Source organism: Pteropus vampyrus, unplaced genomic scaffold (genome assembly GCF_000151845.1).
Source record: "Pteropus vampyrus isolate Shadow unplaced genomic scaffold, Pvam_2.0 Scaffold17, whole genome shotgun sequence".
Lineage (NCBI taxonomy): Eukaryota > Metazoa > Chordata > Mammalia > Chiroptera > Pteropodidae > Pteropus > Pteropus vampyrus.
Genome location: NW_011888798.1, coordinates 12,394,329 through 12,414,821, shown reverse-complemented (window position 1 = coordinate 12,414,821; position 20,493 = coordinate 12,394,329). Strand labels below are relative to the sequence as shown.

Sequence of the window (20,493 nt, the reverse complement as noted above, 5' to 3'; positions counted from 1 at the left end):
TTTTTCCTGGAATATTTCAAAGTGAATTCTATCTACTTATCTTTTCACCTAAATTTTTTTTCAAACTCATCTCAAACTGAAAAAGACTTAATTTTTTAAAACAAAATTACTATGCCATTAACATATCTATCAAAATTAATTATAATTTCTTAAAATCATTGGGTACCTAATCTATATTTAACTTTCTCTGAAAATCTTTTTAGTTTAAGATCTAAACAAAGATCACAGATTGTATTTATTATAACTGTTAAGTCACTTTTATTCTTTAACTGTATTCTCTCCTTTTTTCTGTTGTCATGCCATTGATTTGTTAGAGAAACTTGGTCATTTTTCCTGTAGGCTAATTCACACTTAGTCCATTCGGGGTACAATAACAAGACTATCAAAAACTGGGTGAGCCAAGCAACAAGCATTTATTTCTCACAGTCGTGGTGGCTAGAAAGTCTAAAATCAAGGTGCCAGCAGTTTCGGTGTCTGGTGTGGAGCTGCTTCCTAGTTCTTACATGGCGCTCTTCTTACTGTGTCCTCACAAGGCAGAAGAGGTCGGAGAGCTCTCTGGGGTCTCTTTTATATGGCTCTACCCTCATGACCTATTCACCTCTCATAGACCTCATCTCCTAATACTACCACATTGGGAGTTAGGATTTTAACATGGATTTTGGGGGGACCCAAACATTTAATGTATAACACACACATTCTGGATTTGACTGATTGCTTCCTTAAGGTGTCATTTAACTTGATCCTCTTCCTCTTTTATTTCCTGTAAAATTGTAGTTAGGTATAAAATTGTCTTGATATAGTTTCAGTTTTTAGAGAAAAATAACCTTGGTGGTACTGGGTATTTCCTTTCACATTAGAGCATGAGGCATAAAGGCTGCAATTTATACTTTGTTGATGCCAGTCGGAGTACTATAAAATAATTCCTCATCAACCATTAGGTAATAGTTGAATATCTTTACGATTATTGCCTATTTAATATTTCATTAGAGGTTGTAAAGTGGTGATTTTTCTAATGGTCATTTCTTCTGCATTTATTAGCTGGAATTCTTTAACAACTTTTCCACAATACTGTTTGGTTATCCTGAAACAGGTTTATTTAGGAAAGATTGAATAAATCTTGATTCTTTTCCATTATTAATTTTAAACTAATGTTGCCTAAAAACTTGCAGTAGTAACCATTGAGGGTTTTTTGCATATCATTATACATTCATGGATTTTTGTATAGTTGATATTTCAAACAACTGTAGATTTTTCTTTTGATGCTCAAACAGTCCTATCTTTGACAATTGGAAGGGAACCCCTTCCAATTTGCTCTAGTGTCCTTTTAATATGACCCCATTAATTTTTAGTATCCTATTTGCTTTGGCATGAGATACTCAGGCTCATCTGGTACATTTTCTACCCCATACTTAGATGTAGCCATTTCTTTAATAACCCGTGGTTTCTTTTGGTGCAAAATAGTTCATATCACCATCTGGATTCTAGAGGTGCTCATTCCTCCAGTAGTATCATTTTTTTCTAGGCCTTTTCAGTGCACGTAACTAGGAAATTTTTTTTAGGAAAAAAAAAATCATGAGTTCATTCTTTCCAATTTAAACGAAGGTTACATGTTTTTGTATAACTTCCTAATATCACTAAATTTCATTCAGTTTTCTTCATAAATCATTCTGTTTCATTCATTGCCTTTTACTCTGAGCTATTCAGTCAGCTCTTCAAACAGCTCAAGAATAGCTTCTGAGGAAACTTCCATGACCTTTAAAATGATCTGTCTCCCTTTGGTACTCTCGTGGTACCGTCTATACCCCTATCATGGTTTCTTAGCACATTATGCTATGCATTCTTTATTTGTATCTCCTCCCAGGAAAGCCTGTCTTATTTTTCCTTAGCCCCTAGCATAAATACTTTTTCACAGTAGGTTTTCAGTGTATGTGAACAAAACTTTTTTTTACAAGTTGTTCCTGCTTCATTTGGGTATACCATCCTTTTTATGCAAGGCAGATACGATATTCAGAAATGAATCTAAAATATTTCTGTAATCTCTTTTGATCTTTCCCTTCCAAATGAACTTCTAGAATTAAAAGTCATGTCAGGCCTTATTTTATTGGAGATAAGTAATAAAGTTTAAAGTCATCTCATAGTTTATGTAACTTTTTCCTTTGCAGTATGTTTTCACTCAGTACAATAAACCATTCTTCAGCACCTTTGCAAAAACATCTATGTTTGTTCTGTACCTTTTGGGCTTTATTATTTGGAAGCCATGGAGACAACAGTGTACAAGAGGATTTCGAGGAAAGCATACTGCTTTTGTAAGTTTTAAATTTTAAGTGTTTGTTGGGGGGAGCATATATTTTTTCAAAGTTTAAAGATGTATTGATTTTTTGAAGGACAGTTCAATTTTAAGTTCAGTCGAATAAAGGTAGCATGATAAAAAAACTTTTTGTCTAAAATTTTAAATTTATTCTTCTAATCAATTTGGTATCAGAATATCTTGTTAGAAATCAAAGGTACATAATCAGTTTTTTTCCCTTACCTCATGACATCCTCTGAGTTGTTAAAATTTTTCGAGCTAGCAAAAATCAATTAATGTGGAGAAGATGATGAAACTAAGGAATAAGCAGACTATCTGGAGTCTTTGGTCGTTTGCAGATTGGATGAGTATCATCTAATTGCTTGTAAAGTTTATTGTAGAAGCAAAATAAATCAGGGTTTATATAATAAAATGAAAGCATATTTCAGGGCATGTTTCAGATGTTTGGCTAATCAGTCAAATTATATTCTTTTAATGATGTAACATAACATGCTGACCCATAAAAGTAGAAACTGAATTTCTGAGAATGAAGAATATAAAACTCATATCAATTCTTTTCCTTTTTAAAATTCTCTTTCCCTTTTTCTCTTTTTAAAATTGTGGTAAAATATACATACATCAAATTGACCATTTTAACCATTTTTAAATGTATAGTTCTGTAACATTAAGTACATTCACTTTACTGTGCAGCCATCGCCAGTATCCCATCTCCAGAACTTTTTCATCATCCCAAGCAGAAACACTGTACCCATAAAACAATAACGCTCATTCCTCCTTCCCCTCAGCCCCTGATTAATACTGTTTTATTTTCTCTCTCTATTACTCCTTTTATGTGTATTATTTTGGGGCATTAAAATATTATTTCTTGTTTTATCTAATGAGTACATTCTTGAGCAATATACTCATTGGATTTTTGTCAGGGCTTTTCAGTAATTGTTTTTGAGGTAAAGCCTGGAAGCATATACTCACATGTGCACAAAAATTCAACTTATGAAAAATATGTATATATTTTTTACTTCTTAAAATTAATACATATACATTATTGGAATGCATATACATTATTGTATTACATGTAGAAATGTTACATATGTATTAATACATGTACGTTGTTGAAAATTTAGAAAATACAGATGAACAAAAGAATAAAATAATAAATTCTACCATTAAGGGAATAACCATTGACAGTATTTTGGCATATAACCTGCCATTCTTTTGCAAGTGTGCATTTTTGTTTAAATTTTTTACAAAAATGAAATTCTACTGTTACGTCCTGTTTTATAACTTGCTTTCCATATTTTCTAGTATATCATGAACAACTTTCTATGTAATTTAGTATTACTAGAACATTTTTTAATGTTAAGTATTTTTTAATTGTAGTGATAAATGTTCATTATTAAAGACAAATTATAGTAACAAGAGTAAGAGTAATCTATCCATAATCTCACCATTTTAAGACCACTGTAAATATTTGATACTCTCTATGGCTACATATTTATGTGTATATATTAAAAAGTTATTTGTAGCAGAAATAAGTTTAGTCTTATAGTTATATCTCCTTAAGTTCAAATAAGTTTGTTTTACAGTAATACCTCATTCATATCTGTTAGAAGTATATGAGATTGAACCCTTATCAAAAGCCCAACGTTTGCTAATTAGATAGGCGAACAGTAGTATCTTGTTTAATATGCATGTTTTTGCTTACTTTTTATGTATTTGTTGCACAATAGAATTCTTTTGTCTATTGCCTATATCGTGTTCATTTTTCTACACTGATCTTTTCTTTGTTGATTTATAAGTATTCTTAAGAGCATGGGCTCTGGTGTTTGAAATTCATTCTGTCACTTGCTGATTGTGTGACCTTGGGCAAATTATTTAACCTCTTCGGACTTTATGCAGGAGTAATGATAGGGTAGCTGTGCGTATGAATAGAAGCCTATTTATACAGCACTGGCATAGTGGTTCTCACAGTGTGGTCCAGTCCCTGAAACCATTTAGGGAGTTCTTGAGATTAATCCTATTATCATAATAATACTAAGATGTTATTTGTCTTTTTCACTAATGTACCTATCCTTTATTTTCCCAACTAATCTGAAATGTTATGATATTGGGAAAAAGGCCTAAGCTTGGGGGTTAGATTTTAATCCTGTCTGTTACTTAGATGAAATCTCTCAACCTCAATTTCTTTATCAATAAAATGAAGATGATAGTACCTACCTTGCATGGTCGAATACTTGGCTATTATTATTAATAATAGTTATATTTTTATAGGTCTAATCTGGATTTTTGATTCTATTTTTTTGCACTGTGATAGTAGTCCTACTTTATAACATGAGTTTGATTTATGTCCTGTTATCCGTAGTTTGCAGATGCTGAAGGTTACTTTGCTGCTTGCACAACAGATACAACTATGAATAGTTCTTTGGTAAGTGCTGCTTTTCTTGTCAGGAATGAAGCAGGTGGAGTTGAGCCATGGCGGTAAAGATTGAAATAGCTTTGATAACTCCATAGCTCTATTAGAATATATATATTCTAGCCATATTAGAATATACATGTATTAGAGAATATATACACATATATATATCTCAATGTTGGGGTGCTCTCCATGAGACTTTCAGTTTGGTACTCTCTTTTCTTAGGGATTCTTGGGGCCTAAAAATAAGCCACCACAGAGGGAAAGGGTGGAAGAGGAAAATAGTTAAGGAGTAAAAATTTTTAAGGACAGTCCTTTGTCCTTTGTTTCTTACCAAATTTGTCATTTCATGTTTATTATTAATTATCACTTAGAAACAAATATATTTGCTTGACACAATATGTAAACAGATTGTTCATTCCATAAATTTTTAAGAGTGCTTAATATGTGTTAAGCACTTGTTTTAGACTCTGGAAATACAGCTCATGTTCTAGTGTGTGAGAGTGTATGTTTAGGAAGGAGAAGACCAATAATAAGCAAGCAAATAAAGTAATTAATATATTCATTTATTTTAGGTATTGATAATCTAGTCAGAGAGATAGTATGTAAAAATCTAATTTTTTACACCATCACTAAGACATCTCTTTTTAATGTATTGTTCCTAGTGTGGCATTCTGTCTGAGAAAAAATTTTAAGTTACTCTAAAATTTGATACCAATTTATGAAGCAATAGCTGGGTGGCCTTATTGACAGTACAGTTTTTTGTTTGTTTGTCTGGCTTGTAGAGCTCCATTTGCATCCAAGTTACCAGGTGCTGTGAAGTGTTTATGAAGCTTAGAGAAAATGTCATTTCTTTTCCCTGGGATCTTAAGTATCAATAAGATTATTATCAGGTGTCTCTGTCAATGTAGAAGGCAGAGCTGAGGTAAAAGCCTACTTTTGTAACTATTCTTCTGCTGATTTTTATTATCATCTGTAAGATGGATATGTCAAATTTTTCTAGGCCAAACGCTATAATGAAAAGTTCAATGTAACAAAAAACCTATGTCTATTTCCAGATCCTATTGTTTCTTCATTTACTGAATATTTTTCATTGGCAGAGTTCTATACCAGAAGTTAAAAAGAGAATCAAAGATATAAAAAAATTTTATGTTAATTTAAGAAATAGCCTAGTTGGAAAATTACGCCCTTAAATATAGATTATTTGCACAATTGAAGAATTTAGAACCACTTTAAAATACACACTTTTAGAGCATGGTTAGTCAAACCTGGCTTTAATTCTTTTGTCTACCACTGGTTTATTTTATATCTCAGCATCTAGAAAAGTTCCCTTAAAATACCATTTTATAAGGTTGTTGCAAGGACTAATGAGAAATTTATGTTTAGCTACTCTGGACTTGGTATCTGGTATATAGTAAAAACTGATAAGTGGTAACTATTTTTTTCTTTTTTATTAATCCTATAGGAGTTCTCAGGAATTTTTAGTTTTAGCTGAATCTTAAGTAATAAGAGGAAACAATTTGGCAAATATGTATACATATTATATTCATGATTATCTGTTCATTGTCTGCTTTCCCCTTTGGACTACATGATCATTGAGGACAGATTTTGTCTTTATTCACTCATGTCTCGAGGACCTAGAACAGCACCTAACATAGTAGGAGCTCAATATGAGTATTTCAAAAGAATGAATGAAAAGGAATGGGAGATAATTTATTAACTGAAAGTATCATAATGTATCAGTGCTATACTGTTATATTTCTAAACTTTAAACTGATTCTTTTCTGTTATTGTACCTGTGTGTATCATTTGAGTTTTCTTTTTAAGTCTTGAAAATGCATTTTGGAAAAATTATGCTGTAGAAACGTGGTGAATAGCCGTGTTTTGGGTAGTATCTGTGTCTGCATACTATTCACATAAATTTTAGCCAATATATCAGCTATTATACTTGCTATTTCTATTTGTTCTGTTATATTTCAGAGTGAACCTCTGTATGTTCCTGTGAAATTTCATGATCTTCCAATTGAAAAACCTGAGAACACAAACATTGATACCGAAAAAAGTAAGCAAAACTTAGAATTTCATATATTAGAAATAAGTGGAAATTTTAGCTTCATTCAAGCCTTCTCAAAACTTTGAGTGATATTGGGGTCAGCTGGCAGTTCTGCTCCATGCGGTATTGATGTTGTATAGTCTTCCAGAAGTTTGACTGGAAGTTTTAATTAATTAAACTGGAAATAATTTCCTAATACCAGAAATCTCTGTGGTTTCAATATATATATATTTTAGAATGACCAATATCTTCTTCAACCATGATGTCAAAAACCTTGATAGCAAAATATAGTTTTGCTGGTTCTGTGAATTGAGTAAAGAATGCTACCTTCAACATAAGGCACAATATTTATCCATAATATTCCTTTCCAAGGAATGGACCTATAGAGGAAGATTTTAGATGCTTGACCAAGAAAGCAATTTTCATAAATTAATTACCTATGAGGAAAAATCCAAATAAAGTTTTACTGTAAATGCTATAATAATATACTATAATCCTGAACTGAGAAGTTGTGTATGGATACAGTTGCAGAAATCTTGTTTGAATATTGGTCTTATTTCAAAGCCTTTAAACTGTTTTCATCAAATTTTCATTAAAATTTCCTGTAACTATTTTGAATGAGCAAAGCTGCCCCAGGTAATAATATAACTAGTTTTCTGTGATTGTTTGAGTCTGATCATAGATGGATTAAATAATATGCACGTATCAGTAAATTAAAACTCGTGACTTTTCTTGTATGCAAGAGGAAACGTTTAATGATTTGTACTATACTCTTTTTTTTTTGAAGCTCCCAAAAAGTCTCGTGTAAGATTCAGTAATATCATGGAAATTCGACAGCTTCCATCAAGCCATGCATTGGAAGCTAAGTTGTCTCGCATGTCATATCCTACTGTGAAAGAACAAGAATTCTTACTCAAAACTGTGGGGAAACTTACTGCAACTCAAGTAGCAAAAATTAGCTTTTTTTTTTGCTTTGTGGTAGGTCTTTTTATTATATATTTGGAATTTGAATTTTAAGACAGGATACATACTAACAATATATTACTGAAGCGTAAGACTATTCAGTTGCTTAATCATAACTTTAAACTCTGCTATATGGCATCATTAGAGAATTAGAGTGTCAAACTTAATAAATGCTTGTCATGCCTTAAAGAATTTAATAAATGCTATAGCACAACTACTCATATATATTCAGGATTTGGCATTGCCTTATGGTCATAATAATGAATAGAGTTATTTTATACTATGATGTATACAGGGCTAAATTCTTATCTGGATATATACTGTCTGTATACATTTTGTTTCTTCAAGTAAGTGTTTTTGCAGTTTTATATTAAATTCATGTAAATGTAGTCAGTATTTTAGCAAGTACTTGTAAACATTTTTATGGAATTTTTTGTAATATTGTTGATAGCTTCTTTATATAGAAACTGAGAAATATATTTAAGATATCACAAAGAACAATCATATAGCAAATAAAATATTTGAGATTAAGCTGGTTTTGTCTGAGTTAGCGAAAATTCTGAAGTCTAGAATATAAAAAATGAATTTCAGTGCTTTTTTATATATATATCATTGAAAGTAGCCTAATCCATGGTTGTTTATTATGAGCCTTTAGGATTGAAATTTATACTGAACATTTTTCAACACTAGATAATGCAATGCTAATGTCAATATTATTAGCTTGATTATAAAGTTTTTTTATTTCACAATTTTGCCTCTCATACTCACTGCGTAGCCAATTTTTCTCCATCTTCTACCTGAATAACCTCTATTTTAGTGATACCTTGATCAATATATTCAGCAGTACAAATCAGAAAGCTTTGGGAGTTGTAATGTGATAATTCCATTTGTAATAAAATTGCAGGCTCATATGTTTGGATTATGCTATTAGTTGTGATTTCTGTTTGCTTGTTTTAAATAACTAAGGACTAAGATTTATTAATTATATGTTACCTAATTTTCAAAGGAGACTTGAGGTGAAGCTTAATAAAAGGATCTATGTGGTAAAAGTTAAAAGGGAATCTATGTGGTAAAGGATCTATGTGGTAAAAGTTAAAAGGGAAAAGATAAGAACCAGATTAAACGGGTAATGTGTGGTAGCGGGGAAGCTGGTTGTGGAATGGGATGATTCTATCAGGAACTTCGATTTAAAGGAAGAAAGCTATTTCAGGTGAGCACACAATTCATCTCTAGGCAAATTGGCCATAGTTTCACTCTGGCCTTTAGCCTTGAGTACAGTGTAAATTGAATGGAAACTACTAGATTCTCAGCTACTTGCTACCTTCTAGCAGCATTCTAAGATCATATGTCTATGCTGCTGCCTTGAAATGTAATACTAATAATTATACTACTCCCTTAACTACAGGTACTGAGATTAAGAGATGTCCCTTTCTTAACAGAGTTAAGTCATTTTTCAGTGGAATGTGACTATCCAGTCCATGTGTTTAAGTAACAAACACCAAAAACAGGAGTAGTTAATTTACTTGTATTGACTCAGCAATCTGTTTCTTAGTATATATGTTAGTGACACTCATGCACATATGCTCCAGGAGGCATACTCTAGCACATTCATAGTAGCATTGTATGAAATAGTCAAAGAGTATCCCATCAACATAAAAATGGGTGAGTTGTGTAATATGCATTAGAAGATCTGATATCAGTGAAAAATGAATTTTGGGTACACACATACACACACACACACACACACACACACACACACACACATACACACACACCAGGCTTCATCAAAAGAGGTCTTATTTTTTGTTTTCTAAATCAGAGTGGGCACAGGGTTGGGAATATAAGAATATCCTAGCCTAGATGAGGAAAAGTGAAGAGAAAAAAATTCTCATGGCTTGAAAACTTACTTTATTATATCCAAAGTTATGAGAACTCTGTATTGTTTCCAAACTGAGAATCAGAGAAACAATCAGAATTAGCCAGTAAATTCACAATTTTCTTGGGCATTTTAAAATTTACAAAGTGAATATAGCCTTTTATCTAGCTAGCTAGCTAGCTAGTTCTCTCCATCATATTTTTCAATAGATTTCTCATCGTGCTATATTCATTCATCTGTACATATTTTAATGTTTGAGAATTTCTCCCAAATTAAATTTGATTTAGATAAACTTAATAGAGTGCTGGCAGTACTTGAATAAAGCAAATTTTAAAGTTGATATTAAATTGTATTTTTATTTTAAAATAGACTTGAATGCTAATTTTTAACCAACTATTAATTTCTTCAGGGAAATTGGATAGCAAAGATCTTAGCTCTGATTATAATTGCCCTCTTTTGGTGCCTGTGATTTTTCTTTATAAAGCTGATTTGAAAACCTTTCATAATAACAGTATTCAGGGGTAGAAAAAAAGGAGGGAACTATAAATTGTAATGACAGAAATAAACATATCATTCATTAGATTTCTCTTTTCTATTTCTTTAGTGGTTTTTGGCAAATTTGTCATATCAAGAAGCACTTTCAGACACACAAGTTGCTATAGTTAATATTTTGTCCTCAACTTCTGGTAAGAAATGTATCTTCAAAATGTGCATTATAAATTGAGAACTGATATATTTCTGATATATATATTTGTACATATTTCTGATATATATATTTGTACATATACACACATTTTTATTGTATAAATTTTTTCATTCATTCTCATTTCATTAGTGTATTGAAACTACTACTTTATTATTTTATGTCATAGCTTTGTGGTATTTATATTTTTTCCCAGTACTTTGCAGTATTTTTTATACCACTATATTAAAGTTTCATAGGCTGAATCTTTGTGTTATAGTTCTCCTCTCTTTCACATATTCTTTCTAAAGATCTTTTTCTAGATCCTTTGACTAAATATAATTCCCTATTCCAGAACTATAATTTGCCCTATGAAAGGTGTTTTATTTTTAAAGTTGAATCACTTTCCAAATCTGGAAGATAAAAAAAGTATTTTTGAAGCTATAAAAATAACTTTAACACTCATGCTTGATTATGATGAGGTCATAATGTTTCTCCGAATGCTCAGTTTAGATCTCTTATTAGTTTAAAAGGACTGTACTCCATCTGTGGAGTTGAACTATAAACATGATTTCATTTAGAGGCTATTTTTTTATATGATCTTTGAACATTTCAGCCTAAGTAACTACAGTCTTATTCTAAGTTATTTAAAATATTTAAAAATGACAGAAATTAGTTTAATGTATCTTTTTTTCATCTTTTTCTCTCCGTAGGACTTTTTACTTTAATCCTTGCTGCAGTATTTCCAAGTAACAGTGGAGATAGATTTACTCTTTCTAAACTATTAGCTGTAATTTTAAGGTAAGAATAGAGTGTAATAGCTGCTTTACTCTGTTTAGAAGTAACGATGTTTAAAATTTTTCTGGTAGTGACAGAGGATAATTTACATTAAAGTATACTGTCTAGGCATGTACTGTCTAGGCAAAGAAAGATGAAGGTAGAAGGTTTTAAATGGTTATTATGCTACGTAGCCCTGTGTTGCATCCTTGACTAGTTTCCTAAACCTTCCTGGGGAGGGTAACTGGAGAGAAGGACCCCAAGGTAGCTTTGGTTCCCTTCCGCATGACTGAAAACTTACTAAATACTGTACTGACATTGACATTTAAGTTAATATGGTAACCGAATCCTCATTACCTCCCAAGTTTCTATTTCCTTTTCCTAAAACAAGTCCCCATTTTTGTTCTGGTTTTGGTACAGGGAATCTGGAGACATGGAATACAGCTGTTATAACTTCATTTGGTTTACTTCTCACACCATAGAAATCTAACATGGAGTCTTCTCTGCTTGTCTTAGCCTCAATTTTTCAGTTATTTTCTGTATAATTTGGCAGTTTTGTATTACTGTGTAAGATCAGTATTATCAATAACTATATTTAAATTTTTATTTAGTTTGTGTATGTCTTGTCTTCCCTACAAGATTGTATACACTTAAAGGCCAAAGCCTTGTTTTATACTTCATTATATCACCAAAGGCCTAGAATAAGGCTTTGCTCACCAATAGTACTCAAAAATGATATGTTGGTTTGATAAAGTTTTTTTTTTTGTGAGAGAAAATCAGAAATCAGAGAAGGTAGCCAAGTGATTTAATGAAGAGATTAGTATTAGCTATCAGAGTTGGGTTCAAATAAGAACTTTACTCTTTGTCCCTGGATACTACTCTCTAAGAAGATTGTCTAAAGACTGGTTATGTGGCAATCATAAGAGAAAGCTCTTATTATTATAGGATATTTGGATAAATTGACCCTGATAGTTTCTATGGGTAGTCTGACCCAACTAATTTACTATTTAGACTATATGGCCACTAGGAACTTATTCTTTTGCATGATTGGTTAATGTACTATCTTAATAAAGGTAGAGATGCATAGAAATAGACACTATAAGCTCCATGAGTACAAGAATCACATCTCTCTTATCCTTTGCTATAACCCAGAGCTTAGCTCAATAAGTGACAATTGAATGAAAAGATGACCTCTGATTTCTCTACATCTTTAATTAAGTCTTATTTTTATCTATTAAAATAATGAGATTAATTTAGTTATTTAAACATTTGAGGATAGTTTTACTGTTAATTTAGGCGTTACCAATAAGCAAGTGTGAATACCATTGCTAGGTTTATATGGGTTTAATATATGTATATCTTCAAAAGGAAGATTGGAAGAGAGATGATAAGTTGACTAATTCATTCCTCATTGAAGATAGTGGATAGCATAGCATTGAACGCTGGAAGCAGACTGTGTTGCAGACCCAGCTGTGTGATTTTGTCAAGTTACTTCTCTTTGTGTATTAGTTTTCTCATGTGTAATAACAATAATGTTATTGTCATTATAATTTGAATACCTTCCTTATAAGGTAATATTGTGCATTTCATGTGGATTAAATGAGGTAATACAACTATAGTACTCATGCTATACTGATAATACTGTTAGGTATTATTAATTAAATCACTGATTCTTTGACAGTTTTACCCAGAGTTGAGATTAGTCCTGATCACTTGTAAATAATTTTTATGTTTATGATTAGCCCTTTTAAGGAATTTGTTATTTTGCTCATCAGTAATGACTGTTTTTTCATAGCATTGGGGGTATTGTGCTGGTAAACCTGTCAGGGTCTGAAAAATCTGCTGGAAGAAATACAATAGGTAAGTTTCTATTGCTGCATTCTTTCTGTTAGAGTATACAAGAAAATTTTGTGCATATTATCACATACACACTTACATACACACAAACAGAGGGTGGGCACTAATAGCCTCTTAAAAAATTTTTCCTTTGGAAATAAATTTAAATACAATTCACAGAATTATTATATAGCCTTCACCCAGATTCTCTGTTAACTATATACATAACTACAGTACACTTATAAAAATCAGGAATTGACATCTATTACAATAATAATATCTAGTCTGTAATCCCTTTCAGACTTCACCATTTTTTTCAGTATGTTCATTTTCTGGTCCAGGTTCACTTGTTGGATTTAGTTGTCATGTCTTCTCAGTTTTCTTTAATCTGGAACTATCCCTCAGTCTTTTTTGTCCTTAATAACCTTAACACTTTTGAAGGATATTGTTCAGTTCTGTGGACTGTTCCTCAATTTGGATTTGTCTGATATTTCCTTATGGTTAAATTTATGTTGTGCATTTTTGTTAAGAATACCATGGAAGTTATTTTGTGTCTTGATCAGGATATTGTATCAGAAGATGTCAATGTTACTAGTGACATTATTAATGATGTTAATTTTAAGGTGGTATCTGCCAGTTTGCTTCATTTAAAGTTATTAATTTTCCCCTTTGTAAGTAATAAACAACTTGTAGGGAGATACTGAGACTATACAAATATCCTGTTTCTATCATACTTGTACCTATTAATATTGTCATTCACTCTTGATTGTTGTCTTAAACAGTTACTGCTATGGTGAACACTTAGTTTTTGATCTGTTGTTTAGATTTAACAGGAACAAAGGTAATCAGAACCCAGCTTAATGGTTTCCCTCTGGATACTTTAGATATTTGAGTTTTATTGGATAGAACAATACTTTCTAAACTGTTCCTAGTTATCGCCCAGTGAGCTATGTCTTAAATTTCCTCACCTCTATCTCACCTACAGCAGCTTTTTATGTGTAAAACAATATACATATTTCTTGTATTTTTGTGTGTGTGTGTGTGTGTGTGTGTGTGTGTGTGTAGGGGTTGTTGACAGGCTTTAACTTTGCTTTTAAAAAAAGTTTGATAATAAAAAACAGATTTAATAAAACATTGGACTTTTGGATAATTGATTAAAATATTGACTATGGTCACTTGGTAGACAGCACAGTATTTTGCTGTTTTTTAAAGGCTTAAATAGTTTTGAGAATGAGTTAATACATTAAAAAGAATCAGTATATATTATGCATCTACTGTGAGCCCTGTGTTTTCTCAGATATTTTGGAACATTATAAAGCATAAATTATGTGTTTGCAGTTTTCAAGAGTTTCTTGATTTTTATGAGTATACGAGCTTTACAAAATGAAGCCACTAGAGAATAAAATGGTATCAATTTAATGGTGGTTAAGTAATAAATTGCAAGACAGATAGGATGGAAATTCAGCAGAGCAGAAGGAGGATGCTTTGTGGCAGAGATGGGACTTTAACAGGGCCTTGAAGATGGTGGTGGAACATATATTAAAAATGATACATGGCAGTGGGGAGAACAATATAAGCAGCAGCTTAGGGAAAGAAGCATTGTTAAATTGGGCTGTGTCAGGTGACAGATTTGTTTCTGTAGGGGAAAATAGGAATTATGCATTTCAAAATTTTTAAAAAGTGCTACTTATATGAATTTTAGTATTATAACATGTATAACTATTAGATTATTGAGGAGAATGTTTTTGGATTTATTTGTTTACACTTTTCACTCCTTCCTGTATTCCTGGAGGACAAGAATGGGGTGGGTTATACTTACTTAATCTTTTCATATCTGTATACTCATTTCTTAGAATAGGATGTGACACATTAGATTTTAAATAAGTGTGTGTTGAATAAGTTAATGAAAATTGTGCTTTAAATTTTTATGTTGATTTTTACAGGTTCCATTTGGTCTCTTGTTGGAGCCATGCTCTATGCTGTCTATATTGTTATGATTAAGAGAAAAGTAGACAGAGAAGATAAGTTGGATATCCCAATGTTCTTTGGTAAGAATATGTTTAGCTTGTGAGACTACTCTGAGTGCTTAACTAAGAGTTTTGATTTTGATTTTTGGAAGGAATAGGGAAGGCTTTTCTCTTCTCTCCATGCGGTTCTCTAAAACCATCAGATTTTAAAGATTATGAAGTTCAGACTCAATGTTTTTCTCTTACCTTGTCATGCATAACTGTGCCCATATGTGGGAATGCCCATTCTCTCAGAGGGGGGTAGAGAAATTCCACCTAATGCCTTTTCCACATTACTTCATCTGTGAATCAGATGTTTCCCTTACTGATGTGATAGAATTATGCTCCTATAAGCACATGAGAATGTACCTGTTGCATTATACGTTTTACCATTTTCGAATTGTTGGAAGCATAAGATTGGGGAAACTGCCCCAAAATGATATGTGAAATACTGTTCTAGTCTATGTACTTATTTTCATTAAAAATTGTGGGCCATTTAAAGGCTTTGCATTTGCACTTTGTCTTTAAGACTCAAACTCCTTTATAACATGGATTTTTCAAATTACCCAATTATAGTTTCTGGCATCCATTCTTAATTTTGGCAAATAAAATACCTAATATGATTTATAAACTCTCCTTTGCCTAAAGTCAGCTTAGTAAAAAACTTGTGCTATCTATAGGATATCTGTGGATATCTTCCAAAAGATATCTGAATACCAATAGATAAAGAAATCCGGTGATGAGGGTTCAAAGTATGGCTTACAAGGAATCTGGAAACCTAGAATATAGCTATTATAACTTCATTTATCTCATACTCATCTGAAAAATAAAAAATTAAATAAGTAGCTTCCAAGCTGATTTACAGAGATTCTCAGGAAGGTTGGGAGGATGTGGAGTTGTATGTGTGGGTCTGGTTCTTAGACTCCTTTGCTGCTTCAACTGGAATAGCTCTGCTTTGTTGGGCTTTTTGCATTATAATTTACTTTGTGGAAAAGATTTTTATTCTAAAAACAGTTTGATTGTCTTCACCTAAAGATTAACAAAAATAAAATATTTGAAAAGCCACCAAATGGACTTATTGCTGAAGTTCCTGTTAAACATATAAATCAAGAAATATACCTTAAATATGAAAATCATTTTAGTAATACCTTATTTCAGAGTCTTAGAAAATTCCACCTGGATAGAATGATAAGCTAATATTTTTTGGATGTTCTTTGTTAAGATCATCAACTTACAAGAAGAATTGCTTTATTTATTCTTAATAGAAAGCGGACACATAAACATATAACTTGGATGGTCTTCACATGTGATGTGATATGGAAAGCAATATTGCTTTGACCTGGGCTTTAGAGTAGACAAGATTAGAAAATAAGATGTTATGATTAGAACATGGAGGGTTGGTTAGGCATGGAGAAGTGAGCAGAGCAGAGCAGGGAACAGTGAGTAGATCACTTTATGGAGCATTCGCTTTGTGGGAGAACAGGAAGGTATGCAGACTAGATTCTAGAGGGTATGTAGAACTGATAAAGCAATACCTATGTCTCTGGGTCCAAAAGTTGTTAATTTATATGGGATTTCATAGACTTAATAGTTCAGGGATCAGGAAATAGATTTGGCTCTTGATGATGCCAAATTGTGGCATTTTAATTACAACTTTTTAATGTTTTGCAGACCTTTTAGGTCATGGATGTCTTCTGTATGTGTGCCATTTTGTTTGATTTTATTTTATTGCTGGATGTCTTAAATTGGGTTTCCTAGAGGCAGGCAGAATATGAGACATGGATTTAGTGTGGGTGATTTATTGAGGGAATGCTCTACAGGAAAAACTGGCCAGGGAATGAGAAAAGCAGGATAGAGAAGGGAAAGAACCACGTGGTCTCAGGTATAGTTGAGGTTTGGCCCAATTCATGGCAGGTGAGGGACAAGGGGTCGAGTGGAAGCCAAAGCAGGTAATAGGTCTAGGCATTCCTTAGAAATGTCCTTGAGCCATTAGGATTTCAGCCATAAGGGCTGGCCTTTCCTTGAGACATTAGGATTTCAGCCATAAGGGCTGGCCTCCTGAATCCCTATTGGGCAGTCATTGACTGCAGAGAGTGTGGGATGGGCAGGGGTAGGAACTTCCTGGGAAAGGCAGATTTATTTACTGTCTTCAGAGGAGGCAGATTTTTCTGAGACTTGCTAGCAGCAGTTAGAGAGTGGGTGCTCCAGTCTTGTTTAGATTTAACTAGGCATCTTAAATGCTTGTTTATTATCCTGCAGCAAATGTAAGTATATATATATCTACTGTAATTTAACTTTCTTTTAAGAAAAGTTTATAGTTACCTCATGAGTCTCAGTGGATCTGTGATGTTAAACTGTATAGGAAGTAAAATAAAAATTACTATTAAATTATAATTTTTTATAGTCTTTACGTTCACATGTATATAGTCATATGTAAACTTACATTTCTATAATAATAGCTAGATTTTACTGTTTACTCTTTGCCCAGGGACTGTGCTATATGTTACATGTTTAATCTTTCTAGTAACCTAATTAAATATTGTTTTATACTTATAGATCAGAAAACAGGCTTAAAAGAGATTCTGCATCTTGCCTAATATTTACCCTACTAGTGAATAGTAGAGCTGGGATCAGAACCAAGGGCAATTGGACTGCAGAGCACACACTTTTAACCACTTAATGTTATAGCCTTCCTTTATAAGTAGGTAGTCTGTGCTTAGTTCATACGCTGAATAGCTGTTTTTGTATGTGTTATCTCACCAAGTAGCTAATGATTTCTGGGGAGACAGGAACCAAGAATTTTATCTTTTTTGGAAACTTCTTCCATTATTCATAGTATAATGCATGGCTGCTTTAACATGAATATCAGTTGAATCAGAGAGCAAACCATATAATTCCTCATAATTAATTTTGGCTGAATATACAAACACACACACACACATACACCAGTTATTTAAGTTCTAAGATACTATATTATTAGTAGTTAAAGTTAACAACCTTTTTTAAAAGTGTTTTATGTAGTTTATTCTTCAGTAGTTGCTCCATGTAGTGGGGAAAGTTGAACTTTGAAGACTCAGTGAGCACCAGTTACTTCATACAGTTTTTTTCTGATGTCGAGTTATCCACAGAGCTGATTTAAAAACAAAGAAACAGAAGTACCAGTTAAAGAGACCTGTTGCAGCCCTTTGTGCAAAATCTAATGTTTTCTAATTAATTTTGGAATTAATAAGTTTGGAAAATTTAAATCACAGATACTAACTTTTGTCTCTTTTATACATATTTAGGTTTTGTAGGTCTGTTTAATCTGCTGCTCTTATGGCCAGGTTTCTTTTTACTTCATTATACTGGATTTGAGGACTTTGAATTTCCTAATAAAGTAGTATTAATGTGCATTATCATTAATGGCCTTATTGGAACAGTTCTCTCAGAGTTCCTGTGGTTGTGGTATGTACTATTTATTTCCCTACGATTTATTAGTTATCAGTTTATGGACTTTGGATAGTTTAAGCATTTATATTTCTTTTGTCTTCTGATGGCTACTCCTGTGCCCCTTCTTACCCCATACACTTAATAATCTAATACAGTAACTTTATTAGAGCGAGAGCTTTGTTTTTTTTATTTTTAATTTTTAATTACCAATTGTATAGAGTAGTATTTTGCACATAAAAGGAGCTCGACAAATATTTTATGAATGAATATAAATGGTCTAAATTTGTAAAAGTGTTTTTGGAAGTAGAGTATTATACAAATGAAAGGTGTCATTTAACAGACATTCAAACTCACAAGATGCATATCCCAAGTATGAATAACGTGAGCTATAAGTATGTGGGGGACTGCTTGTTTAAGAGCTTTTGCTTATTTGCTTATGTCTGTTTGGTTGTTCATAGACTTTTTGTTTTGTTTATTCTCAGATGTTTTCAAGTGGCTGAGCCAAATATGTAAACCCTAAACTCTTATTAGACATGTTAATATACTTTGAAATGTTGAAATATGATAATAATCCTAAAATAGTTTGAAGACAATATCATGTATGGAATTTAAGAAACCTTTCAAATTATAGAGCTTGCTACTTAGTCCTGTTTCCACATAACAGGAACTTAAAAAGAAACACTAATTGTACTTCAACTCCTAAATGAATTTTATTATATGCTAGTTAAGACTACAGACTAGTTTTCTCTTGCAAAAAACTGCAACAGAAATAGCTTTTGTATGAAGTCTTCCTTGATGCTCTGCTTATACTTCTGTTGCCTCCTCATTAAAGAAATAACTATTTGCTTTATGTCCTCCACACACACTGCCTTTTATGTAGTACTTTTATGTAGATTTACTTTGTATTGTAGTAATTTATTTACTTAATTTTTTTGCTAATCTAAAATTCTTTGATATCAATTTGTTTACTCATTCATTTTTCCATCTTTCATTACATGCATTTTAAGTGCTTTTTTTTAACCAAAATATTACATATTTTATTTTGCATATTAATAAGTATCACGTCCCTCTTGTTTTCTGGTCCTATCAGTTCTTTAGTTCTTTCATTTCCCTTGCTTCTCTCCACTCTTTATTCTGAGCAGATAAAACTACTTACTGGTTGTGTTTTGATTGAACTTCATTGAACCACAAAGAATTGTTGATCTTCGACCATTTTTGACTGTAGTTTCATATGGTTCAACCCAATGAACTACATGCTTTAAATAATTATGCACTCATTGTATTTTAATGCAGGTTCATATTCTCTAGTTTTCTAAGTTTAGTTTAAATTAGAAAATTTCAAAGCAAGGCATTTTTACGTATTTGAAAGAAATTAAATTTTCTTTGGATGTTAGACTAAGGAAGGGTTTAATATGGTCTTTATTACATTGTTATTACATTGAGACTCATAGTAAACATGGACTGTGCCACTTACAGATATTAAAATGCTATTCTTTATTGAGAGCTTTATTTTTAGTGAATATATGGGATAGTGTTTCATTATGTTCAGCAGAATTTAATGTAGGCTTTGGGGACTCTCAAATATGAGTTATAACATGTAATCTCTGTATTATGTGAGATTTTGTAGTTCCATTGGAAAATTTTACATTTAAAGAAGTAATTAATAACATGTTTTAGAATATTTTATTCTCTTTAATTTTCTTAAAATTCAGAGTGTAATACATATAAAAGTGTACAAAAAGGGTCTGCAAGGAAAAGGAAATCTCCCTTCTACCCCAAATTTCCATTCCTTTTTCCCAGAGGCAACTGCTATTTACTTTTAAACCTACAATAAATATTTTCTATACATATAGAAGTTTGTATAAGTTTCTTAATTTTCCCCTCAATTTGTTTTATTTTTAACACACAAATGGGCGGATACTATAGATGTTGATCTGTACTTTCCTTTTTTCCCCACAAATTATTTCTTTTGCATCTTTCTATATTAGCACTAAGATTCATTTTTGTTATTTAAATAAGATTCATTTTTTTTAAAGCCAGTATAGTATTCGAATTCATTATGTTTTAGTCCATTATGTTTCAATCCGTTATGTAACATAATGGATAAAATATTATGTGTTTTATCAGTTCCTTACTAAGAGACATTTTAAGTT

General features: G+C 31.8%; 1 protein-coding gene across 4 annotated transcripts in view; it reads left to right on the top strand.

The window, feature by feature from the left end:
• The window catches only part of SLC35F5 (solute carrier family 35 member F5), a 34,281-nt gene that overhangs the window by 2,811 nt on the left and 10,977 nt on the right, over positions 1 to 20,493 (top strand). For all 4 annotated transcript variants that reach the window (XM_011354515.2, XM_023527523.1, XM_023527522.1 and 1 more), the window contains 9 exons: positions 2,163 to 2,306; positions 4,668 to 4,730; positions 6,699 to 6,780; positions 7,559 to 7,749; positions 10,215 to 10,296; positions 11,006 to 11,093; positions 12,865 to 12,929; positions 14,849 to 14,953; positions 18,196 to 18,355. In XM_011354515.2, coding sequence (XP_011352817.1) covers positions 2,163 to 2,306; positions 4,668 to 4,730; positions 6,699 to 6,780; positions 7,559 to 7,749; positions 10,215 to 10,296; positions 11,006 to 11,093; positions 12,865 to 12,929; positions 14,849 to 14,953; positions 18,196 to 18,355 — 980 coding nt within the window. The remainder of the gene's footprint in view (positions 1 to 2,162; positions 2,307 to 4,667; positions 4,731 to 6,698; positions 6,781 to 7,558; positions 7,750 to 10,214; positions 10,297 to 11,005; positions 11,094 to 12,864; positions 12,930 to 14,848; positions 14,954 to 18,195; positions 18,356 to 20,493) is intronic.